The sequence below is a fragment of the Narcine bancroftii genome, chromosome 3 (assembly GCF_036971445.1).
Source record: "Narcine bancroftii isolate sNarBan1 chromosome 3, sNarBan1.hap1, whole genome shotgun sequence".
NCBI lineage: Eukaryota > Metazoa > Chordata > Chondrichthyes > Torpediniformes > Narcinidae > Narcine > Narcine bancroftii.
Window position 1 is genome coordinate 145,251,599 of NC_091471.1, and position 21,273 is coordinate 145,272,871.

Consider the following 21,273-nt stretch of genomic DNA (forward strand, 5'->3'; position numbering starts at 1 on the left):
AGTGGCCATACTTCGTTTGAGGAGATTTGGCACATCACCAAAGACTATTGCAAATTTCCAATTATACTTGGAGAGCATTCTGGCTGGTTGCATCACTGTTTGGTATGGAGGTGGTAAAGCACAGGACAAGAAAAAAAAATTCCACAGAGGGTTGTTAAAAACCAGACTTCACAGACCCCAGACTTCACTTCATCCAGGACACCTATATGAGGTGGTGTCCTAAAAATGAAGCCTCTATCCTCAATCACTCCCATCAATCACTCCCACCTCCCAGGCCATGACCTCTTCACTCTACTACCAATGGGGAAAAGTTACAGGAGCCTAAAGAGAGCTTCTTCCTCTGTACCATTAGATTTCTTGACAAGGAACCACAGACAGTACCTCATTTCTCTTGCTTCTGCACGAATGTATTTATTTTTAAATGTAATTATAGTAATATTTGCACTATAATGTTGTCGCAAAACAACGCACTTCCTGACGTTCATGACAAATTCTGCTAATGAATATTCCCCAGCTTCGCCATCATTCAAAAACCGACAGGCCCAAAGCATCACTTCTGAACTGTATCTGATGTTTGCTCCGTTCGCCCAGGTCTCAGGAGTAGGTAGACAGGAGAGCTGCTTGCAAGTCCCTGGATTTTGTGCTGCTTCGGGATCTTCACACTTAACTTTCTTTAATCTACCAAAGGTGGTGGTGAACTTCGCTATCAATGTCTGATTGCAGTGAGAGATCGGGGACGTTTCCCAGGGTTTCGCCATGAACATCTGTGGACAAGATCAAATAATACTGCCAGCTAATTGCATCCACTTCAAGCTCTGGTTGTTATTCATACAGACGGCATTAATATTATTGTCATCCATGATTCTGTCAATTCCAACTTTCAGCCCATTGCAGCATCTTGCAAGGGGGCGGGCCTGCGCGCGGGTGAGTGGCGTGCAGAAGCCCCAGCGCTCGGGTCTTTCCGGCCTCTCCCCACTCATGGATCGTCGTTATGCGCCTGCGCGCGGCTGAGTGGCGCACAGAAGCCCCAGCGCTCGGGTCTTTCCGGCCTCTCCCCACTCCTGGATCGGCGTTGTGCGCGTGCGCGCGGCGGAGTGGCGTGCAGAAACCCCAGCACTCGGGTCTTTCCGGCCTCTCGCCACTCATGGATCGGCGTTATGCGCCTGCGCGCGGCTGAGTGGCGTGCAGAAGCCCCAGCGCTCGGGCCTTTCCGGCCTCTCCTCACTCATTGGATCGGCGTTGGGCGCGTGCGCGCGGCGGAGTGGCGTGCAGAAGCCCCAGCGCTCGGGTCTTTCCGGCCTCTCCTCCCTCATTGGATCGGCGTTGGGCACGTGCGCGCTGCGGAGTGGCGTGCAGAAACCCCAGCGCTCGGGTCTTTCCGGCCACTCGCCCCTCATGGATCGGCGTTGGGCGCGTGCGCGCGGCGGAGTGGCGTGCGGAAGCCCCAGCGCTCGGGTCTTTCCGGCCTTGACCCATTCATTGTTCGGCGTTGGGCGCGTGCGCGCGGTGCCCCGGCGGCTAAGGTGTTTGGTTTCGGGTGCGACTGCAAGATGCCCACTCGTCGCGCTCTCCTGAGCTTGTTCGGGGTTCCGCGAGGTGAGGAGTTTGTGACGGGAGCGTGCGTTTCGGCGAAGGAGACAGACAGCAGACCCGGGCCCGAGGTGACGTTGTCATTGCGGCCGCCCGGGCCCACGGATTGGGGGTGGTGGTTGGTGCCCACAGCCCCGAGTATGCCACCTTGATAAAGGGTAAAAATGTTATGTTGTCGCAGGCCAGCTGACCCCTTTTAATCCACGCTGAAGCCCATAGCCCATATTAATGCCACTGATCCTGTTCAATCATTTCTCGACGTTTTTATTGACTCCCTCTTGGTGAAAGAGCTACCAGCTTGGAATTCCCTGATACTGTTTAAATATGACCTTTTCTCCTTGTGATGTTGCAACTTCACTGCAACATTGCCCCTCTTGAATGGTTTCTGCAGAAATTGATTGAACCTTCAGCAGGAATTAACATGTCTTCTCAGTTTGCAGGCTGTGGGCAATTCAGGGATTGGTGTTTTGGACCGTGACTATTCAGAATTTCTATCAATGTTTTGGCTGAGGGACCCTTTTGTAAGATTTCTAAGTTTGCTGGTGATTTAAGACTAAATGGGAATGTGAGTAGATAAGAGGATTCAGGAAGATACGGAATTAACGTTACCAATGGAATTTGATGTAGAAAAATGTGAGGTTGTTCAATTTTAAAAAAAATGCTGATTGTATCTTAAATATAAAAGATTGGGTCCTAATGGCTGCAGAGAAGAAACCGTCCTTAAGTGTTTTGATGTGTGTCTCACCCCACCCCAGATGGAAGGAAGGAAAAGAGACTCTTGGAGATGTGATAGCTCCAACAGGAAGTTGGCTGCCTCTCCAAGGCAGCAGGAGATGTCATTGAAGTCCATGAAGGGAAGAGAAGTTTGCTGCATGTTCCAAACTGTATTCATTACCTTCTGTTGCATCCAGTCTTGAGCTCAGCAGCTTCAATACCACATTGTGATGTATCTGTCAAGTATGACTTTGATGGTGCACCTGTAGAAGTTGTTGAGAGTGAAGGCGGAGATGCTGAACTTTGGTCTTATAACAGATTTGAGGGACTGTTAATGTGTTTATTCCAGATCAGGTTATTGAAGATGTTTATTCCTAAGAATTTGAAGCATTCTTTTGACCTTTGCAGTATTAATATGAACAGAGGTATGGATTCTACCCTCTCTCTTGGTGATCATCTCATTCATCTTATTGCCACTAGACTTTCAATCTCTTTCCTGTATTTCATCTTGTTATTTGATACCCGACTGACTACTGGAAGTGTTGGCAAATTTGAAGATGGTGTTGGAACACCTAGAAACATAGAAGATAGGAGCAGGAGAAGGTCATTCGACCCTTCGAGCCTGCTCCGCCATTCAACGAGATCATGGCTGATTTTAAAGTTCAGTACCCCGTCCCCGCCTTCTCTCCGTAACCTTTAATACCCTTATACTGAAAAAATATATCTAATTCCCTCTTAAATATATTTAATGAACCTGCCTCTACTGCCCTCTGTGGCAATGAATTCCACAGATTCACCACCCTCTGGGTAAAGAAATTCCTCCTCATCTCGGTCCTAAATGGTTTGCCTATTATCCTCAAACCATGGCCCCGGGTTCTGGATTTTCCCATCATTGGAAACATCCCATCTGCATCCATTCTGTCCAGTCCTGCCAGAATTTTATGTCTCTCTGAGATCCCCTCTCAATCTTCTAAACTCCAGCGAGTACAATCCCAATTTGCACAATCTTTCCTCATAAGTCATTCCTGCCATTCCAGGTATCAGCCTGGTGAATCGCCTCTGCACTCCCTCCATTGCAAGAACATCCTTCCTTAGATAAGATGACCAAAACTGCACCAAGGCCCTGTACAGCTGCAGTAAGGTATCCTTGTTCCTATACTCAAACCCTCTTGATATAAAGGCCAACATACCATTTGCCTTTTTAACCGCCTGCTGTACCTGCATGCTCGCCTTCAGAGACTGATGTACAAGTACCCCTAGGTCTCTTTGCACTTCCCCATCTCTTAATCTATTGCCATTCAAATAGTAATCTGCCCTCCGGTTTGTATTACCAAAGTGGATAACCTCACATTTATCCACATTGTAGTGCATTTGCCATGTATCTGCCCAGTCCTTCAATTTATTTAGATTTTAGCTGTAGAGCCAAGGGTGCAGAGGGAGCATAGTATCTTGACTAAGTACTTGACCATTAGGACCAAAAGCTCCGTAATTGATGCTTTTCCAAAAGAGTTCATTTTGTTTTTGCTGCATCTTTATACTTGAAGCACATCTACTAATGCTGTTCCTTTATTTGCAAATTCAGCAGATGTCATGTGACAGACTTCAATGTAAGATTTGAAAGGAGATGACCAGTGTTTAATCAATACTAATCCTTTTGACTGCTGAGCCATTCAATTTTTTTCATCTCTACTGATGTTTGTACTAACTCTCTCTTTTCAATGCCACATTTATTCCAATTCGCCACACCACTGCACGTAAACCTTTTTGCATGATGTGCTAACTATTCAAACATGTTTTTTTTGTTCTGTATTAGTTAACTCTGTACTTGCTGGCCTGGTTTTTAATTTGTGATCAAATTCTAAGGTTGGGGAACATGGAAAAAAGGACCTGCATAATTTAATTCCTTTGCTCAAATTTGGGCTGATTGAAATGGAAAGAAGAAATGTTTGAGAGTGTCACAAATAATTAAAAGTTCATTTTGGTAAAGAGTACAGGTGGCTTCCTTTATGCTCCTTATTTTCACATTTAATTTAGTAGCCATTCAACTTGTAGATCTATAATTAAACCCAAAAAAAAAATGTTTGGCATAAAGAAATAAAAGCTTCACAATGCTCAGTTTCTCCTTCAATTTTGCCATGTCTTGTTATCCTGTGAACTATAAATCAATATGTTGACTAGCAGTGAAGTATTTAAACATTTGAGAAACATTAATATCCTTTGTCGAAGATTGACTTGTGTTTTATTTTCCCTAGATATTTGACTTTTATGAGTGAGCTGAGTCTTGAACCCATGAGGCATTGTAGTTTTGTCTCCAAGTGTATTTCTTACAAAAAAAGTTTCACTGGACAGTAGTGATGTTTGGGAAAACCACTATCTTAATTTTCCCATGTGACAGATTATGTTGTGGCAGGGTTTTTAGTGTAGGTCACAAGCAAATACTTCACAATACAGATCTCATTTAAAATGCCAGAGCTCTGCTCAAGCCAGACAGTTCAGGCTCCCAGTGCCTTTGGAAAGACGTTGGAAACTGCTTTGGTGAAGGACTTCACAAGTAGGTGTGAATTGGACATGCTATGGAATAATGGATTATTGTTTTGGAAAGCAACAGATGAACGGACTCAGAAGATTGGGTCCGGTCCTGTAGGCTGTCTGAGTAAAATTTGCTGTTCTAAGAGGGTCATGTGGTTTTCTCTGTGTGAGAGAGAATTCAGTTCTACAGTTCAGCAGCAGCAGCTGGGACTGGAACATGACAAGCTGGCAAGCTTGTGAAAAAGCCCCATTTTAAAGACTGGTTATGGGTTCTTAGTTCAGCCTGTTCAAAGCCCTTTTGTATGTGGTCCATACAAGGGGAGATGGCTGGCTGTATAATGTTTCCCCTGAGATAAGGGGAAACAGAAAAGGAAATCTGGTGATCTGAAAGAAAAAGGTTATCATCTGGAAAACCCTGATGGGCAAGTTTCTTCGGCAAGACACAGAAGTGGCTGATCAGAAGGAATCAGTTTTGTGTTCAACGAGCAACAAATCCCTGAAAGCTGACAAGAACCTTTCTGAGCGGTAACCATTTACCTTTCAAGCACCAAACCCTGGTGAAATTCAAAAATACTAAATTCTGTGCACAGTTTAAGAATTGCGGATAGCGGTGAACTTGGAGGAGTGAGAAATGAGATTGGACTGTGAATAAAGAACTTTTCTGAATTTACACACACACATTACATGTTTGCTTAGAATTAGAAAGGGGGGTTATTAATAGTAATGAGTTAAAGTTTGATCCTGTTTTCATGTTTAAAGATGATTAAAAGCAACTTTTGTTGAAGTAACCATTGATCTTGGTGAATTTCTATTGATGCTGGGTTTTGGGGTCCTCTGGGCCCATAACATCCTTACTTCAATTGTGCTTTCTCATGGATGAGGTTTGCAGTAACAATGTAAAGTTGATGCATTTTCAAGGAAAAAAGGGATTAAATACCATTTCTGCTTTCAGTATTGACTCGTTCAGCTTTCACCGCAAGAAAACCAGACTACACCAATCCAAAGTGGCTTGGAGTTGGCTTGGCATTTGGAAGTACAATAGCACTGTGGACTCTGGTAAGCAATACTGAAGGAGTAAATGGGAAAAAATAAACAGTCATGTATTATGGCCCAAGTTAAGAGTTAGTCTGAGACAATGGAATTATATTTTGCAGAATTTTGGAAAAAATATTTTCAAAATGAAAGATGAACAACAGATTTTAATTTGAGTAATGAGTCTCAATAAAATGTAAAATTTCATTTCACAGTTTTGATGAATATCATACAATTTTAATCCCATTACGAACCCAATATTTTGTTCATTGTTAGTGCTTTAGTCTGTCGGTATCACACTAAAATTATCACAAGACCTCCGTATACTTGGTCAACCGTTGTTTTACACAATGTAGAAGTGAAATAAAAAACTGCAGATGCTTGGATCCCAAAATAAAAGTGTTGGAAATGCTTAGCAGATTGGACAGTATTTATGGAGAGAAGTAATTAACATTTTGGGGTGATGATCAGATTGATGAAAGATCATTGACATGAGACTTTTAATATTATTTCTCTGTCCTCAGATGGGATCTAATCTCAATATTTTTTTTAAAAATTCACGCTCATAATATGTATTCATTGCAAAAAAAAAGCGATTTTTGTTTTTTGTTTTAAGAAGTACATTCTTTTGTTGGTGGAAAATCAAGGAGTAGGCTATATCATCAATTATCTTTTTAATTTTATATTGTGAAGCTTGAGCTATGTCAGTTTCCCAGGACAGAGTGCAAAAGGGTTATTTGCAATGTACAATAGTACTGAAGAAGCTCAGCAGGTCAGGAAGCATCTATATAGGAAATAAAGGATAACCAATGTTTCAGGTCCGAGCAAAAACAGACAGGCGTCTGAATAAATGTGAGGCACGTTTGCCTGGTTTTTGCTCATATCTTGACGAAGGGCTTAGGCCTGAATACACCATCCGTCTCAGTTCTAGACCTCCTCCACTACTCCATCTCCTCAAACAAACCTTTAGATTTCAGAGGTGCCCTTTCCCCCACAAACTATGCTGTGACCTGCTGAATTTCTACAGCGCTTTTGAATATTGCATGACAATCAGTGTGTCTGCGCAGTTTCCTTTTTAACAAATGTTAAATCTATTTTCCTTGTCTCCTCCACCCTTTCCTTTAGTAATGTGTGGGGATATCATTATCACTGAGTTAACCAGCCGAAACATCTAAAAAAAACTTGTCCCTATCTTGAAAACAACTACCCCAACTCCTGTGACTTATTTCTGTGCAGGCTCCTGCATTTGTTACTTTTTCTATCCATTAAAGTTTTATCTTGGAGGGGATGGGGGTTCACCTTTTTTGCACCTATTTAGTGTCCCTTAATGGTTTCATTTGATAATAGACCATTAGTTTCCATATGTATGCTGCCAATATCTATTTCTATCTCTCTAAGTTATTTGACTGTAGTCCAACAAATAGTAATGGGTGAATAGAATTTTTTCTGATGAACTATTTGGAAGACCAAAGCTGTCGTTTGCCATCTCCCATATGATCACTTTTTGCTCACTAACTCTGTCGCCCTTAACCTGAGCTCTCTCTGAGACAGAACAATCTTGATCTCATCTGTGCTAATCTACCTGATACTAATGTATTTGACTATTGGTGAATCAATAGTTGTAAACAAAACCTCTGTGGAGACCATTTTCTGTCGTCACTCTTCGTCGTATTAAGTAACAACTAACAAGTGAAAGGGGTTCAGCACCATACTGAAATGCCAATAGTGGGTGCCTGTGAGATGTTGTCTCCCAGTGGGGACTGTCATCTGCTGGCATAACTCTCTTTTCCGTAACCATAAAGCCAAGAGATTAACCCTGTTTTAAAAAAAGAATTCCAACATTTAAGATACCTACGTGGTGAAGGTGTGACATAACAATTTCATGCCATCTCTAACAGAACTAAGAAATCCTACAACCAACTCATCAAATTCAACTTCTGAAGTCCTGCTATATCTCGTCGTGAATGGCAGTGAACAATTAAATAATGTCACTGCCAACTTCATGGGTAGTCTGGAACCTTTTCAAGGATGTATTTTAAGAGATGTGGGCAATCAATGATGCCATGCCTGATGAATGAGTGGTGTGACAGTTTCCACATTAGTTTATTCTCTTTGACATCCATCTGTATTCAAATTTAATGAGTTATCTAAGAGTGGAAATATATACAATTGTTTAAAGAGTAAGAAATTTGATTTAGTGCTGTCTTGAAAAAAAAACATCAGTTCAGGAATCAGAATTTATTGTCATTTGTTATTTTGTGGCAGTATTGCAGGTGCAAATGTTGCTATAAATCACTTTAAAAATAAAAGAAGAGAAAGTAAGGTGGTGTCTTTAGTTCATTGTCCACTTAGAAATATGTTGTACAAGTAAATTTTAATATTTAATTTTTTTTATAACCGATAACCATAATATAAGAACTTGGATCAGGAGTAGTCTTTTTGTGCAAGTAATATAGTATGTATTGTATCTTTTGGCATACTGGCCAATGTGGTATTTCTCCAAAAAAGAACTTTGTCTATCTAGTCTAAAATTACAGTTCCCTGATTTAGCACATGAAACATCTGTTTTATCATGCATAAAATTATCATTCTGATACTTCATAGCTACTTTGATATGTACAGATCTGAGATTCAGAGTACAGTGCAAATTATCAAGTAGTCTTTCTTGGGTTGTTTTTCACACACAACCCCAAGCAAGCTCACATTAACGAAAGGTTAATGAACCAGAAATCCTGTCTATGCTCAGCTGTAATAATTTCCTCCAGGCCAAACTGAATTTTTTATTACATTTCTTAAAATGAATTCACAAATGTAATCTGGTAAAGACCACAGGTGTTTTCTGAAAGGTGTCATGGACAAGAAATAACTACAAAATGATAACTTGGGCCCCCACTTGGAGCTAGCCAACGGTGATCATCATTGAAATGAATATTGTATGAGTACTAGTTTATCATTTTAAAATTGCATACGATTAATGGTTTAAGCTTTTTATTGTTAAATAAGAACTTTTACAAAGAATCTTTTCAGTTTGTACCATTTCAATGTTGGTCCATTTTCTGGCCTCCACCAATTTGAATGGTCTTCTTACATTTCATATTTCTTACCTTTTTTCATTTCCATCCCATATAACTGTCACTGTGCTTGGAATCACTGTCATTAGTTCAAAGCAACCCTTCCCAACCAAACCCTGTGAAATGTGAGGATAAAAGTTCCAAAAGCATTTCTAATGCTTTAAATATTGAGAAATGGTGGGAATGTCAGGTAAATAGAGTGTGATATAATCTTGCGTGACCTTGAGTTACTGAACATTAAGTAAGATTCATCTTTAAAATTTGACTTGGTGGTTTTGAAACTGAAATGGAAGTTTTTAAAGTCTGAAACAAGAATGTGAATGTTGAAAATGTTACTTGTCTTGCTAAACTTTCAATGTTTTCAGTTTCGTTATTTTTGTTAGGCTAATTCAAGTGTAAACTCATCTTTTCTTCTGGAAATTTGCAGCATTTCCTGATGAAGTATGGTCCTATAACTAGAAACATGGTCCAGCAGGGACCATAATAATATCATTTGGAAGCAGTCATCTAACTTTAATTTCATCCCTAGTTCTAAGTATTGAAGCAAATGCTCTGGCTGCTACTGTGATTTTGATTAACTTCAATCTCTGATTTGTATTATTTAATGCTTCAGTGTCACGTTACTTGATATATTAAGATCATCAACTCTGCAGGCGTCAAAACAAACAGTTGTGAGTACATGTATATGCTAACAGAAAGTAAATCTTCCAAATGACACTAACAGCTAGATTATTCATTGGGATCTCTGTGTATAATAGGTAAAATAAAATGTTACAGAGATGTATTGTTTATTGTGTGCTCATTCTGTTAAATGTTCAGCTCTTCAAGCAACATGATCAGGATGTTCAAGCGTACAAAGCACACCATGGAATAGAATAATTGACTGCGTATCCATATACAATGAGTAAGAATCATTCAAATTTACGATCACAATAGTACATCAAATCATATATCAAATGTTATGATTGATTTTAAGCTTCTTTGTGGTATCGTGAACTGAGGAAAACATCAAATTGCAACTTGGCTTCCCGGCTGTTGTTATTGTTAAGGTTCATTGTCTCTAATTGTATTATTAGGCCCCTTTATAAAGCAAAAAGATGTGACTGTAAAAGCAGAGATTCTCCGTCTTCACATTGCTGATCCTACTTTCATAAATTTTCTGGGAGAAGATCCAAGATGCAGATTCCGATCCTTCCAGGAGATGGTCCCAGCAATGGGTGGAGTGCTCCACCTCGCTTCATAAATGTGCAGCTGCTGCAAGCGGCTGGCTAGGGGCGGGCTGATGACGTCGTGATAACGGGGTCAGCCAGTGACCTAGGACCCAACCAAGCTGTTTAGAGAATCTGTGCTTAACGGTTTGTGTCAGGCAGTCCTGGGTAATGCCTGCAAACATTTGTCTAATGAGCCTCCCATGGCTGCCTGTGCGAGTTCTTTCCCACTGTGTGCAAAGGGAAGTTCGCTTCCTCACGGGGATGCACAGCTGTACTCCAGTTTTGGGCTGACTTTCTGTTGCGACCCTGGTCTCTAATGATTCCCCTCCCCTATTCTCTCCCTCCCCTATTCTCTCCCTCCCCTATTCTCTCCCTCCCCTATTCTCTCCCTCCCCTATTCTCTCCCTCCCCTATTCTCTCCCTCCCCTATTCTCTCCCTCCCCTATTCTCTCCCTCCCCTATTCTCTCCCTCCCCTATTCTCTCCCTCCCCTATTCTCTCCCTCCCCTATTCTCTCCCTCCCCTATTCTCTCCCTCCCCTATTCTCTCCCTCCCCTATTCTCTCCCTCCCCTATTCTCTCCCTCCCCTATTCTCTCCCTCCCCTATTCTCTCCCTCCCCTATTCTCTCCCTCCCCTATTCTCTCCCTCCCCTATTCTCTCCCTCCCCTATTCTCTCCCTCCCCTATTCTCTCCCTCCCCTATTCTCTCCCTCCCCTATTCTCTCCCTCCCCTATTCTCTCCCTCCCCTATTCTCTCCCTCCCCTATTCTCTCCCTCCCCTATTCTCTCCCTCCCCTATTCTCTCCCTCCCCTATTCTCTCCCTCCCCTATTCTCTCCCTCCCCTATTCTCTCCCTCCCCTATTCTCTCCCTCCCCTATTCTCTCCCTCCCCCATTCTCTCCCTCCCCCATTCTCTCCCTCCCCCATTCTCTCCCTCCCCCATTCTCTCCCTCCCCCATTCTCTCCCTCCCCCATTCTCTCCCTCCCCTATTCTCTCCCTCCCCTATTCTCTCCCTCCCCTATTCTCTCCCTCCCCTATTCTCTCCCTCCCCTATTCTCTCCCTCCCCTATTCTCTCCCTCCCCTATTCTCTCCCTCCCCTATTCTCTCCCTCCCCTATTCTCTCCCTCCCCTATTCTCTCCCTCCCCTATTCTCTCCCTCCCCTATTCTCTCCCTCCCCTATTCTCTCCCTCCCCTATTCTCTCCCTCCCCTATTCTCTCCCTCCCCTATTCTCTCCCTCCCCTATTCTCTCCCTCCCCTATTCTCTCCCTCCCCTATTCTCTCCCTCCCCTATTCTCTCCCTCCCCTATTCTCTCCCTCCCCTATTCTCTCCCTCCCCTATTCTCTCCCTCCCCTATTCTCTCCCTCCCCTATTCTCTCCCTCCCCTATTCTCTCCCTCCCCTATTCTCTCCCTCCCCCACAAATCACCCCAAGAGAGAACTGTGCAGTCGAGGGATAGAGGAGGAAATGGAAGGTAAGCCCAAGGAGGAGCTCCGAGGTGGTGCTGAGGGTGTGCTCAGCACAGGGTAGAGCTGGCATGCATCCCCAGGGACTGTAGGCACTCCGTTCTTCTGCTCTAGCTTGTGGTGGCTGAACCATGAACCTGCACCCCCCCCCTCAAATCAACCAACCTAAATCGTGTGGTCAGGATTCATCACCCCAGCAGCAACATTTCACCTGTCAGCTGGGGTGCAGTAAATGGCCTTCCCTCGTGTTCATGGATGAATCTGCTTTCTCCCTCTCCCTTCCTCCCTCCAACCAATCAACCAGCCTAAATCATGTTGGGGGTGCCTCCTTCCCTCCCCCACCAGTCACCCCATCCCCAAGAGAGAGCTCTGCAATTAGGGGTCAGTGTGCGTTAGTTTGCTAGTTTTCTCCCATGGTCTAGGTTTCCAATAAGAATGATCCATGGCTGACTTTGTTAACCATAACCCCACACAGCTGGAACCGCTCTGCGTTTCCCAGAATGGTTCCAGCTGCATGGAGCATTAAGGGTAACGAAGATGGCCATTGCTCGCCGCGTATTTATGTCGTCATGTTGAAGGGTGGTGCCACAGCAGCAGTCACTCCTCTTAAGTGGCTTTGGAGGACACACACTGCTCTGCATAAAAATGATGCTGGAGCAGCCTTTTAGGGCTGCTCTATAAAAAGGTAAGTTCAGATTTCACTCCGTGGATGCAGCCAGCCTTGAAGCGGAGGACCTCCATAAAAACACCCTAATGTTACTCCTGTCTGTAGAATAAAACTGCCTTTATGCCCTTTGTCCTTTCAAGGCCAGATGACATCGATCATCTTTCTTTCATCTCCAGATTATTTAAATGTACGGTTGGCTGACAAAGCTTGCTTCCCTCTCCTGGAAATTCATATTTAAATTCCCCCAAAGTTATCTCACCTATCCTTAACCAGTCTGCATCTTTTAATGTCGGTAGCTTTCATACCTATCTATTATTATCTGCACATGTGGTTCTCTACTTTTCTTCTGGTGAATCATCTACATCAGCTGTTCTTACTCTTGTTCCTTGGGGATTCCTTTGCCATTCCTGTCTCTCTTCTCTATGCTGCTGTCAGTGAAGTTGTCTGAAAACAAAGTCATTGTCCACATATAGCTTGAGATAGCCACCATTTTTTCAACCCCTCTATTACCTTTAAATTATTGTATCCTACAGCCAGTGATGGTTGAATAGAAGTTACCTCCATTTAAATATTAGGAAAACAATGCATTGGCTTCTGATCCCAGTTAAAACTCTGTTCTTTTGGAACAAAGAAATTGACAATTAACAATAAAACATTTTGGGATGTCATTAATAGTCAATATGCTGCAAAATGCATGTTTTTTCTTGTTGGGTTTCTTGAGATCTCCTCTGTAAAAGAGAGGGATCTTCAATTGCTGGAGAAGATTAATTGTGCTTATTTTATGTAAAAGGAGAGGTTTAAAGTTAATAATGTTAATTCGGGATATAAAAGGGGGGAATTGAGAACATTATAAATTAAATGTTTTGTTAGGGAATGTGGTTTTAAATGTATGAAATGAAACTAAACACCAATTTCAGAATTCTATGGGGACAGAAATTGAAGAATCACATCATAAATAGTAGCTATGAGGTCCAAGTAGTTGTCTTAAACCGAGACATGGTTTATAAATCTCAGCATTCTATTTGAATCTTACCTGGGAGTCTGGATTGATATGATATTTAAATATGCCTACCTTTACCTCTGCATCATCATCTGCTTTCCTTTAACTTTCTATAAATTTGACCTCATCAAAAGATGACTAACCAAATCACTAACCATAAGCCATATTAAACATCTGTTATATTTTGATGTATATACAGTATGTGATTATAGTATGTTGTGTATTATGTGGATATATGTGTGCTCTGTGGTCAGGAGAAACCCTGTTTTATTCTATTGTATATGTTAGATATTAAATTTGAGTATTGTTCCTCTGTTTCAAATTTCTCAATTGTTAAAATGCTCATCTCCATATTGTATAACGAAGAGAGGCCATACAGATTATTGGCCGGATCTGCTATTGAAGTAAATAATTGGAGATCCTTACTTATATTTACCTGCTATGTTCCTGCGTAAATTAAAATAAGGGAAATTGTAACTTGTATATTTTTCATCTTGTACCTGTTGGCCCAATTTTCTCTTTATCTTGATTTGTGTAGCGTGTGCTGTCAAAGGTTTAGCTTGCTAAATACTGAATTGGATGTTGGATTTGTGGCTGGGTGGTAAAATGTCACTAGTAATTAAATTGGTATGATGATGACGAATGGTGAACCATTTGAACGTGGCAACAAGAATTTAATCCCGTCCTTGTGTTTTTAAATTTAGTAACTTCACATTATTGCTCATGGCATTTCAGCTGGATAGAAAGGTTTTCATGTCTTTGTTTTAATGAGAAATAAAATGGAGATTTTTTTAATGCAGAACAGTAATGGGAATGGATCTTAACCACCAAATTGTCATCGACCCGTTGAATCTTTAAATCTTCAAATTAAAAAAAAAATGTAATCTGCATTTCTTTTCCTCGGTAGTTCATGAATTAAGTGAAGCACCAAAGGTGAGATAAATCAGCATTTGAAGAGGCAACAAACTACTCAGCAACTTGAATCTGAATGATGATTTGTTCTGTATTGTGAACGTGTGTTTGATTCTGCTATTCTTCACACATTATCAACATTATAATAATTTATGAAATTTGTGGAGGAAGCCCAGTATTGTGAAATATTCCTGTGGAAAATAAATGCAAAAAGCGATGCAATTTGATGTTGTATCTGATTATTTCCAAAGTTTTTTTTAGTGCAAATTTAATAAACAGCCCTGAGATTCTTTTTCATGCTTGCCAGGCCAAATTTGTAATTATAAGTTAACTATAAACTGTACTCAAAGAAATAAATGTAAACAAAAGAAAAAAGTAAACAAATATTGCAAATACAGAAATAAATATGTAATAAATTAGGAAAAGAAAGAGTTCATAAATGAGTCTGAATGAGTGTTGTTCAAGAGTCTGATGGTTGAGGGGTAGCAACTGTTCCAGAATCTGGAGGTATGAGTCCTATGGCACCTGTATCTCCTTCCTCATGGCAACAGTGAGAATAAAGCAAGTCCTAGTGACTGTGGATCCTTGATGATTAGCAGCAATCCACATAGATGGTGGATTTCAAAGGTGGGGAGAGTTTTGCCTTTGGTGTACAGGGCTGTGCCCAGTACCTTTTGCAAGGCTTTCCACTCTGAGGTATTGGTGCCCCCATACCAGGCTATGATGCAACCAGTCAGCACACTTTGACATCGTGAACCTCTGCAAACTGAGGAAGTACAGGAGGAAGATTGAAACTGTACTAACAATAATTTGCACTCAATGTCACTAAGACAAAGGAGCTGATTGTAGACTTTTGGAAAGGAAAATCAGAGGTGTATGACCCAGTGATCATTGGGGAATCAAAGATGAAGAGGATGAGCAAATTTAAATTTCTGGGAGTCACTATCTTGGAGGATCTTTCCTGGACCCCTACCTATGTTGTTGTGAAAAAAGCTCGTCATTGCCTCTTTTTTTATCCCCCTCGGGAGTTTGTGGAGATTCACAATGTCATCAGAAACCTTGGCAAACTAGTACTGTGCTGACCAGTTGCATCATTGCCTGGAATGGGAGCATTGTTACCTCTGAGTGGAAAGCCCTGTCACTGACCACTTTGTCCACTGACAAAGCCCAGTACATTACAGGCAAAATCTCTCCCTACCATTGAGAAATTCTACATGGAATGCCCCTGTCGGAGAGCAGCAGCAGTCATCAGGGATCCATGTCACCAAGGACATGCTGTGTTCTCACTGCTGCCATCAGGAAAGAGGTATAGGTATCACAGGACATGCCACCAGGTTCAAGAACAGTTGCTACCCTACAACCATCAAATTTCTAAGCAACAGATTCAATCAGAGACTCATTTAAAAATTCTTACTTTGCACATTATCGATTCCTTCCTTGCACAACCAGTTTGTTTACATTTTTCTCTCTCTCTATAAGTAGAAATTTTGCCTGGCCCGCAGGCAAAAGAATCTCAGGGTGGAATGTGATGTTATGCATGTATTCTTGACAAATAAATCTGAACTTTTACTTTAAAAGTAGCTTTATTTGTTGATGCAGATCCTTGGACTTATTTTACTATATATTTTTTCCCCTGACTCATCTTTATGGCCTCTCCTGTATCAAGTATACTGGTACTATTTTTGATATCTTGAGAAGTGCTGATCCACGAATGAGCACTTGGTTGCAGAGAAAAGAATATTTTTCTGAAAAAAAGCTTGCTAGAAAACAAGAAAAAATAAAAGCCTATCATTTTACGAGGTTATCAAATGCAGAAGTACAATTAGCCAAATGCATTCATTTTATTCATGCTCACTTGTCTGATGAGACTACATTACATCTTTCTTGCCCAGCCAATGAGTGTGCAGTACATAAATATCCCCTTGAGAGAGGATTCAAATAGAACCCTCATTCCTGGGAATGCATCCAGCATACATTCTAAAATCTGGCAGGAAAGGTGACCTCTTTTAATTTAGTGGCCATGAGTTTTAATTGCAATAGAAATTCCTTGACTCAAAAGTGGTTGAACACATTTGTTTTTTGAGGTAATTTTATGCGTATTTGTGCTCTCATAAATCTCCAAATGGTAATTTAAAATACACATGAAACATGTTTTATCTAAGACTTCTTCCACTCAAAATTGGTAAGGGAAGTGATGTCACTGTAGGATAGTTGGGCTGAGTCAGCTAATTCGAAATCCATTTGTTGTCATGAAATTTGGTGTTATTCAGCATTACTGTGAAAGATTCTAATTGCTTCAACTTTCAGTTCTGCTGGAAACAGGATTTTAGTTTAGACATTCAGCACAGTAACAGGCCCTTTCAGCCCACGAGCCCGTGCTGCCCCAATTACACCCAATTGACTTGCAGCTCCCACTACGTTTTGAACAGTGGGAGGAAACCTGAGCCTCCAGGAAAAACCCTCGTAGACACAGTGAGAACATACAAACACCTTACAGCGCAGGATTCAAAGTGTGGACCCGATCACTGGAGCTGTAACAGTGTTGTGCTAACTGCTTCACTAACTATGCCACCCTTTGGAGTGAGAAAGTCACCAGTGAGGACAGACTTTCAGAACAAATACTGGGGTTTTATGCACAGATACTGAGCCTGATGAAAGGTTTGTAAATTTCAACTTGCTTGGAATAAATAGTGTATAGATAATTCACTAGTCCAGCTGGCAAAATTTGAATCCCAACATGACAGCTGGGAATTTCAAATGCAAGTAATTAATTGGCTGGCCAGTTTGTAGATTACCCCAAAATTGGCACTTTTGTGAACAGTGACAAATCTAATCGGAGATTTAAAGTGAGAAGGAAATAGTTAAAAGAGTGCTGAGGGGCAACATTTTCATGCCGAAGGCGGGTGGATGTGCGGAACAAACTGCTAGAGGAAAAGTTAACAGTAATTATAATTACAATACTTAAAGGACATTGGACAGGTAAATGGATACAAAATGTTGGTATAAATTTGGGCCAAATGTGGGCAAATGGACAAGCTCAGATGGACAAACTGGTTGGCATGGAGAGTTGGGCCTGTTTCCATGCTAGTTTAATGCTTGAAGAAGAACAAAATATTGACAATTCCCAGTAAGTGCACCACAAATTCTGCTGCATCTAAAAATGCCACACATCAAATATTGTTGAAATGTTACATACAGTTCAATTAAGAAGTAAATATCATTAAGCTAGATGGTTTAAATAAAAAAAATCCCAAAATGTAGATCAAGCAGCATTTGTAGATAAGGAAACTGAATTCACATTCTGGTCAAAGACCGTGATTGAGCTGTTGTGTGTTGCCACTATTTTCTATGTAAGATTTCATTCATCTGCATTTATTGAACTAAAAGTTGAATTGTTTGCATTAAGACACTTTATACAAAGGCAACATTTTTAATAATGTAAAAGAACACAAATAAATGTCATATTTTTCTCAATAGCATAGAAGTCTTAAAATAGTAATACACAGAGCTGGAAAATTAAACTTCAGTCTTCACTGTGTCTGATTATGTTGGTGTGTTTTTAAAATGGTCACACGTCTACAATATGGTCTATATTGATTTCTACATTTTACTTCTCTTACCATATTAATAGGTGGCTGTATGAAAGCATTAGATAAATAGAACTATGTTGATTGTCATGAACATGTGTTGCAAATTTTGTTTTGTGGCAGCAGTATTGTGTGTTACAGGTGCAAAATTGCAATAATGCAGTTCTATAAATATAATATTAAAAATAATTAATGAAAAAAGTGAGGTAGCATCTATAAGTTAGTTGTTCATTCAGAAATCTGATGGCTGAGGGGAAGAAGCTATTTTTGTAATGTTGGATGTTTGTCTTCAGGCTCCTGTAATGGAGTAGATAAATATTGGGAGAATTTGGTAAAATTAGAGTAGGTTACATACACACATTTTAAAACAGATCTTATTTGAAATACTGAAGAATTCATATTCAGTGGACTTTACAGAAACTATGGATAATGCTATGCACATTTCACAAGTAGGTGCTAATTGAAATGATGTCATAAAATGAATAGACTATTCTTTGGACTGGGGCCACTTTGGTTGTTTACAAGGCTTCTGACCTTTCTACAAAGTGCTTACAGAAAGGTCACTCCTGAGTTTTGTTTACTTAAAGGCAACAGCTTGACCAAGAGGATAACTCCTGTGGTTTGTTGAAGAAGGTGGGGGTTTTGTGGCAAGTGAGAGAGTCACATGGGCTTTATAGCAGTGTCAGTTGGAAAGAGAGAGGGGGGGGGGGTGGTGGAAACAAGCTCTCTCACCCAGTGTGTGTGTGAGAGACACTGAGAGCAGCTGAGCAGTGCAAGCCAGGAAGCTTGTTGGGCCTGAGGAAAGCTCCAGAGTGGCAGATAGCTGGAAGTGCTATCTGATGTTTCTCTTGGAAATAGAGGAACAGAAAGGAACTCTGTGATAGCCTGAAAGAAAGAGGTTATCATCTGGAAAACCCTGATGGGGAAAGTTTCATCAGCAAGACATTGAGTTTTGCTAAAGTTGAGTGTAAAGTTGTTGTAATGCCACTCAACTACTGGTCTATCTCCCTCCTCATTGCAGTCTTTGAATCTGCCAACAACCATGGTGTCATTGGCAAATTTGTAGATGGCATTTGAATTGTACCTATCCACATAGCCATGAGTCTAGAGTAAGTAGAGCAGTGGGCTTAGCACACATCCTTGAGGTGCACCTGTGTTGATTGTCAGTGAGGAGGCAATGTTGTTACTGATCCTCACTGGTTGTGGCTTTTCCATGAGTATGTCAGGGATCCAATTGCAGAGGGAGATGCAGAGAGGTTTTGAGGCTTGCTGACCAGTACTGAGTGGATAATGGTGTTGAAAGCTGAACTGTAATACAGGAAAACAGCCTGATGTTTTCCTGATGATCCAAGGCTGAGTGGAAAGCCAGTAAGATTGCATCTTCTGTGGACAGAAGGCAAATTATAGTGGGTCTGTGTCTTAGATGCCATGACCAACCCCTCAAAGCATTTCATTACCGTAGGTGTGAGTGCTGCTGGGCAATAGTCATTGAACAGTTGGTACGAATTGGAAGCAATATCTCCTCTTCATTGATTGTCAACAGGTCGCAGCCAAGGATGTGTGCTTAGCCCACTGCTCTATACACTCAGGACAGTGTGGCCAGGCACAATTCCAAAGCTATCTACAAGTTGGTCAATGACACCTTAATTGTGGGCAGAATCACAGACGGCAATGAGAAAGCGGACAGGAGGGAGATAGCTCAGCTCGTTGAGTGGTGTCACTTCAACAACCTTGCGCTCAGCGTCAGCAAAACCAAGGAGATGATTGTGGACTTCAGGAGGAAGTCAGGGGAAGGCGACCCAGTCCTCCTGGAGGGCTCAGTAATGGAGAGGGTCAACGTCTCCGAGGATCTATCCTGGCGCCTCCACATTGATGCCGTCACAAGAAAGGCTCACCAGCGGCTATACTTTGTGAGGTGTTCGGAGGAGATTTGCTATATCACCGAAGACTCTTGTAAACTTCCACGGTGGAGAGCATTCTGGCTGGTTGCATCACTGATTGGGTATGGCGGCGCCAATTGGCAGGGCTATAATAAACTGCAGAGGGTCATTCACTTGGCCTGCGCCATCGATGCCCCTCGTTTTTGAAGGGTGAGCGAGGAAATGGCCGCGGACACGGGGAAGAATGTACAAACTCCTGACAGAGAGGGCGAGTTCGATCCTGGGGCTGGCGTAACCTTGCCACTGTGGAACAGCAGCCGCTGACTTTCATTAATAATTATTCAGTGTGGGCGGGTTCGCACCGATCCACAGGGCAGGAGTCGGAGTCACCTCGCCGCCAGTGTGTGCGCGTGACGCGGTCAGGCGCTGGGCAACCGAAGAGAGCGCGGGACCCCCGCTGTGGTCTTGCAGGGTCCCCGCAGAAGCGGCCGCGTTTTAATGAGCACACAGGCGTCATGTCCCTCTGCAGGCTCGCCTATCACAAGCTGGCGCCCGTGGCCCAGATCTCCTTCTCTCCACGATTACTTGGGAAAGTGGCCAGAAATGGTGAGTGCAGCGGGTTCAATGGTTTCGGGGGAATATTTGACCCAGAGCCGATACACCGCTTGCGGCTTCTTTACGGTCGGTGAATAAAAGTCGCATAACCCTGCCGCTTTCGGTCAGACGATTTCCGAAAGGAGGAAAAGTGAGTTCAGTGGGGTATTTGTGAACACGAAGGTGCAATGTTACCTCGGCTCTTGAAAGAGAGAGACGCCAAGGTCAACCGCTCCGCTCCGAAAGCGGATCCTTATTCACAGCACGGAGGTGACTCGGGGGGGAATGCGCTCAGTGTGGGCTTGATGGAAGAGAGATTCAAAGGCTATATTCTTTATCGAGCCGGTTCTGGAGGGGCTCCCAGCCTCGGGCTATTTGCGACGTCTTGCTGAAGCGACAACCCCCCCCCCCAGCCGACACTTTCAAAAATCCATGCCCAGCGTTGATCCGAAGTGTTGGGACAATATGATACTTTCCTCCGTGTTATGACTTCCCCCTTATAAATGCTCAAGGAGGAGTGAAAAGGCGAGCGGCGCCTTCACAGGGTCACGCCGTGGTGGGGGTCGCCGATCGAGGAGACCTGCTTCAGCTCAACCTCAACCGATACGTCCCCGCCCAACAAAATCTCAAGACATTCCGTGTTCTGGCATTTCAAAAACAGGTCGATAACTCAAGAGTTTCCTCGTTATCTGCCCATGATACACGTTGTTAAAGGAAAACATTTGGTCATTGTTCTGAGAGTCGAGTTCCAGCAAGTCACCCTCTTCGATCGATCCAGTCTGAATGCAACTCTCCCCAAGTTTATAGCCCCGCCCCAAGTTACATGGTCTTAGGCGTGTTTCACACATTTCCTTCAAATTACTAGTACTGTAGATGGTCAGGCAGTGTAGGGAAAGCAACAATCTTGTTGGCCATTTAGTAGACGGAACAAAAACATTGCCAAAGTGTAGACCAGTGGTTCTCAACCTTTTTCTTTCCACTCACGTACCACTCTACGTATTCCCTGTGCCTCAAGTGCT

The 21,273-nt window shown here is 42.2% G+C and overlaps 2 protein-coding genes across 2 annotated transcripts in view; both read left to right on the forward strand.

The window, feature by feature from the left end:
* Positions 1-1,137: 1,137 nt before the first annotated feature.
* ndufc1 (NADH:ubiquinone oxidoreductase subunit C1) lies at positions 1,138-14,415 on the forward strand. Its single transcript, XM_069925366.1, has 4 exons — positions 1,138-1,596; positions 5,786-5,889; positions 9,756-9,840; positions 14,189-14,415. The coding sequence occupies exons 1-3, from the start codon at positions 1,158-1,160 to the stop codon at positions 9,813-9,815; spliced, it is 603 nt and encodes a 200-aa protein (XP_069781467.1). The 5' UTR covers positions 1,138-1,157; the 3' UTR covers positions 9,816-9,840; positions 14,189-14,415.
* A 4,793-nt stretch (positions 14,416-19,208) lies between these two features.
* The window catches only part of mgarpa (mitochondria localized glutamic acid rich protein a), a 42,716-nt gene continuing 40,651 nt past the window's right edge, over positions 19,209-21,273 (forward strand). Inside the window, exons 1-3 of the mRNA XM_069923107.1 lie at positions 19,209-19,238; positions 19,370-19,825; positions 19,924-20,266. Of these exons, the coding sequence (XP_069779208.1) occupies positions 19,209-19,238; positions 19,370-19,825; positions 19,924-20,266 (829 nt within the window). The remainder of the gene's footprint in view (positions 19,239-19,369; positions 19,826-19,923; positions 20,267-21,273) is intronic.

Bases quoted from the DNA above. Each gene is read 5' to 3' on its own strand.
- ndufc1 (XM_069925366.1), top strand. From the start codon at position 1,158: ATGCGCCTGCGCGCGGCTGAGTGGCGTGCAGAAGCCCCAGCGCTCGGG. The intron at 1,597-5,785 runs GTGAGGAGTTTG...TTCTGCTTTCAG, and splicing joins CTTGTTCGGGGTTCCGCGAG to TATTGACTCGTTCAGCTTTC. The intron at 5,890-9,755 runs GTAAGCAATACT...TTAAATGTTCAG, and splicing joins CAATAGCACTGTGGACTCTG to CTCTTCAAGCAACATGATCA.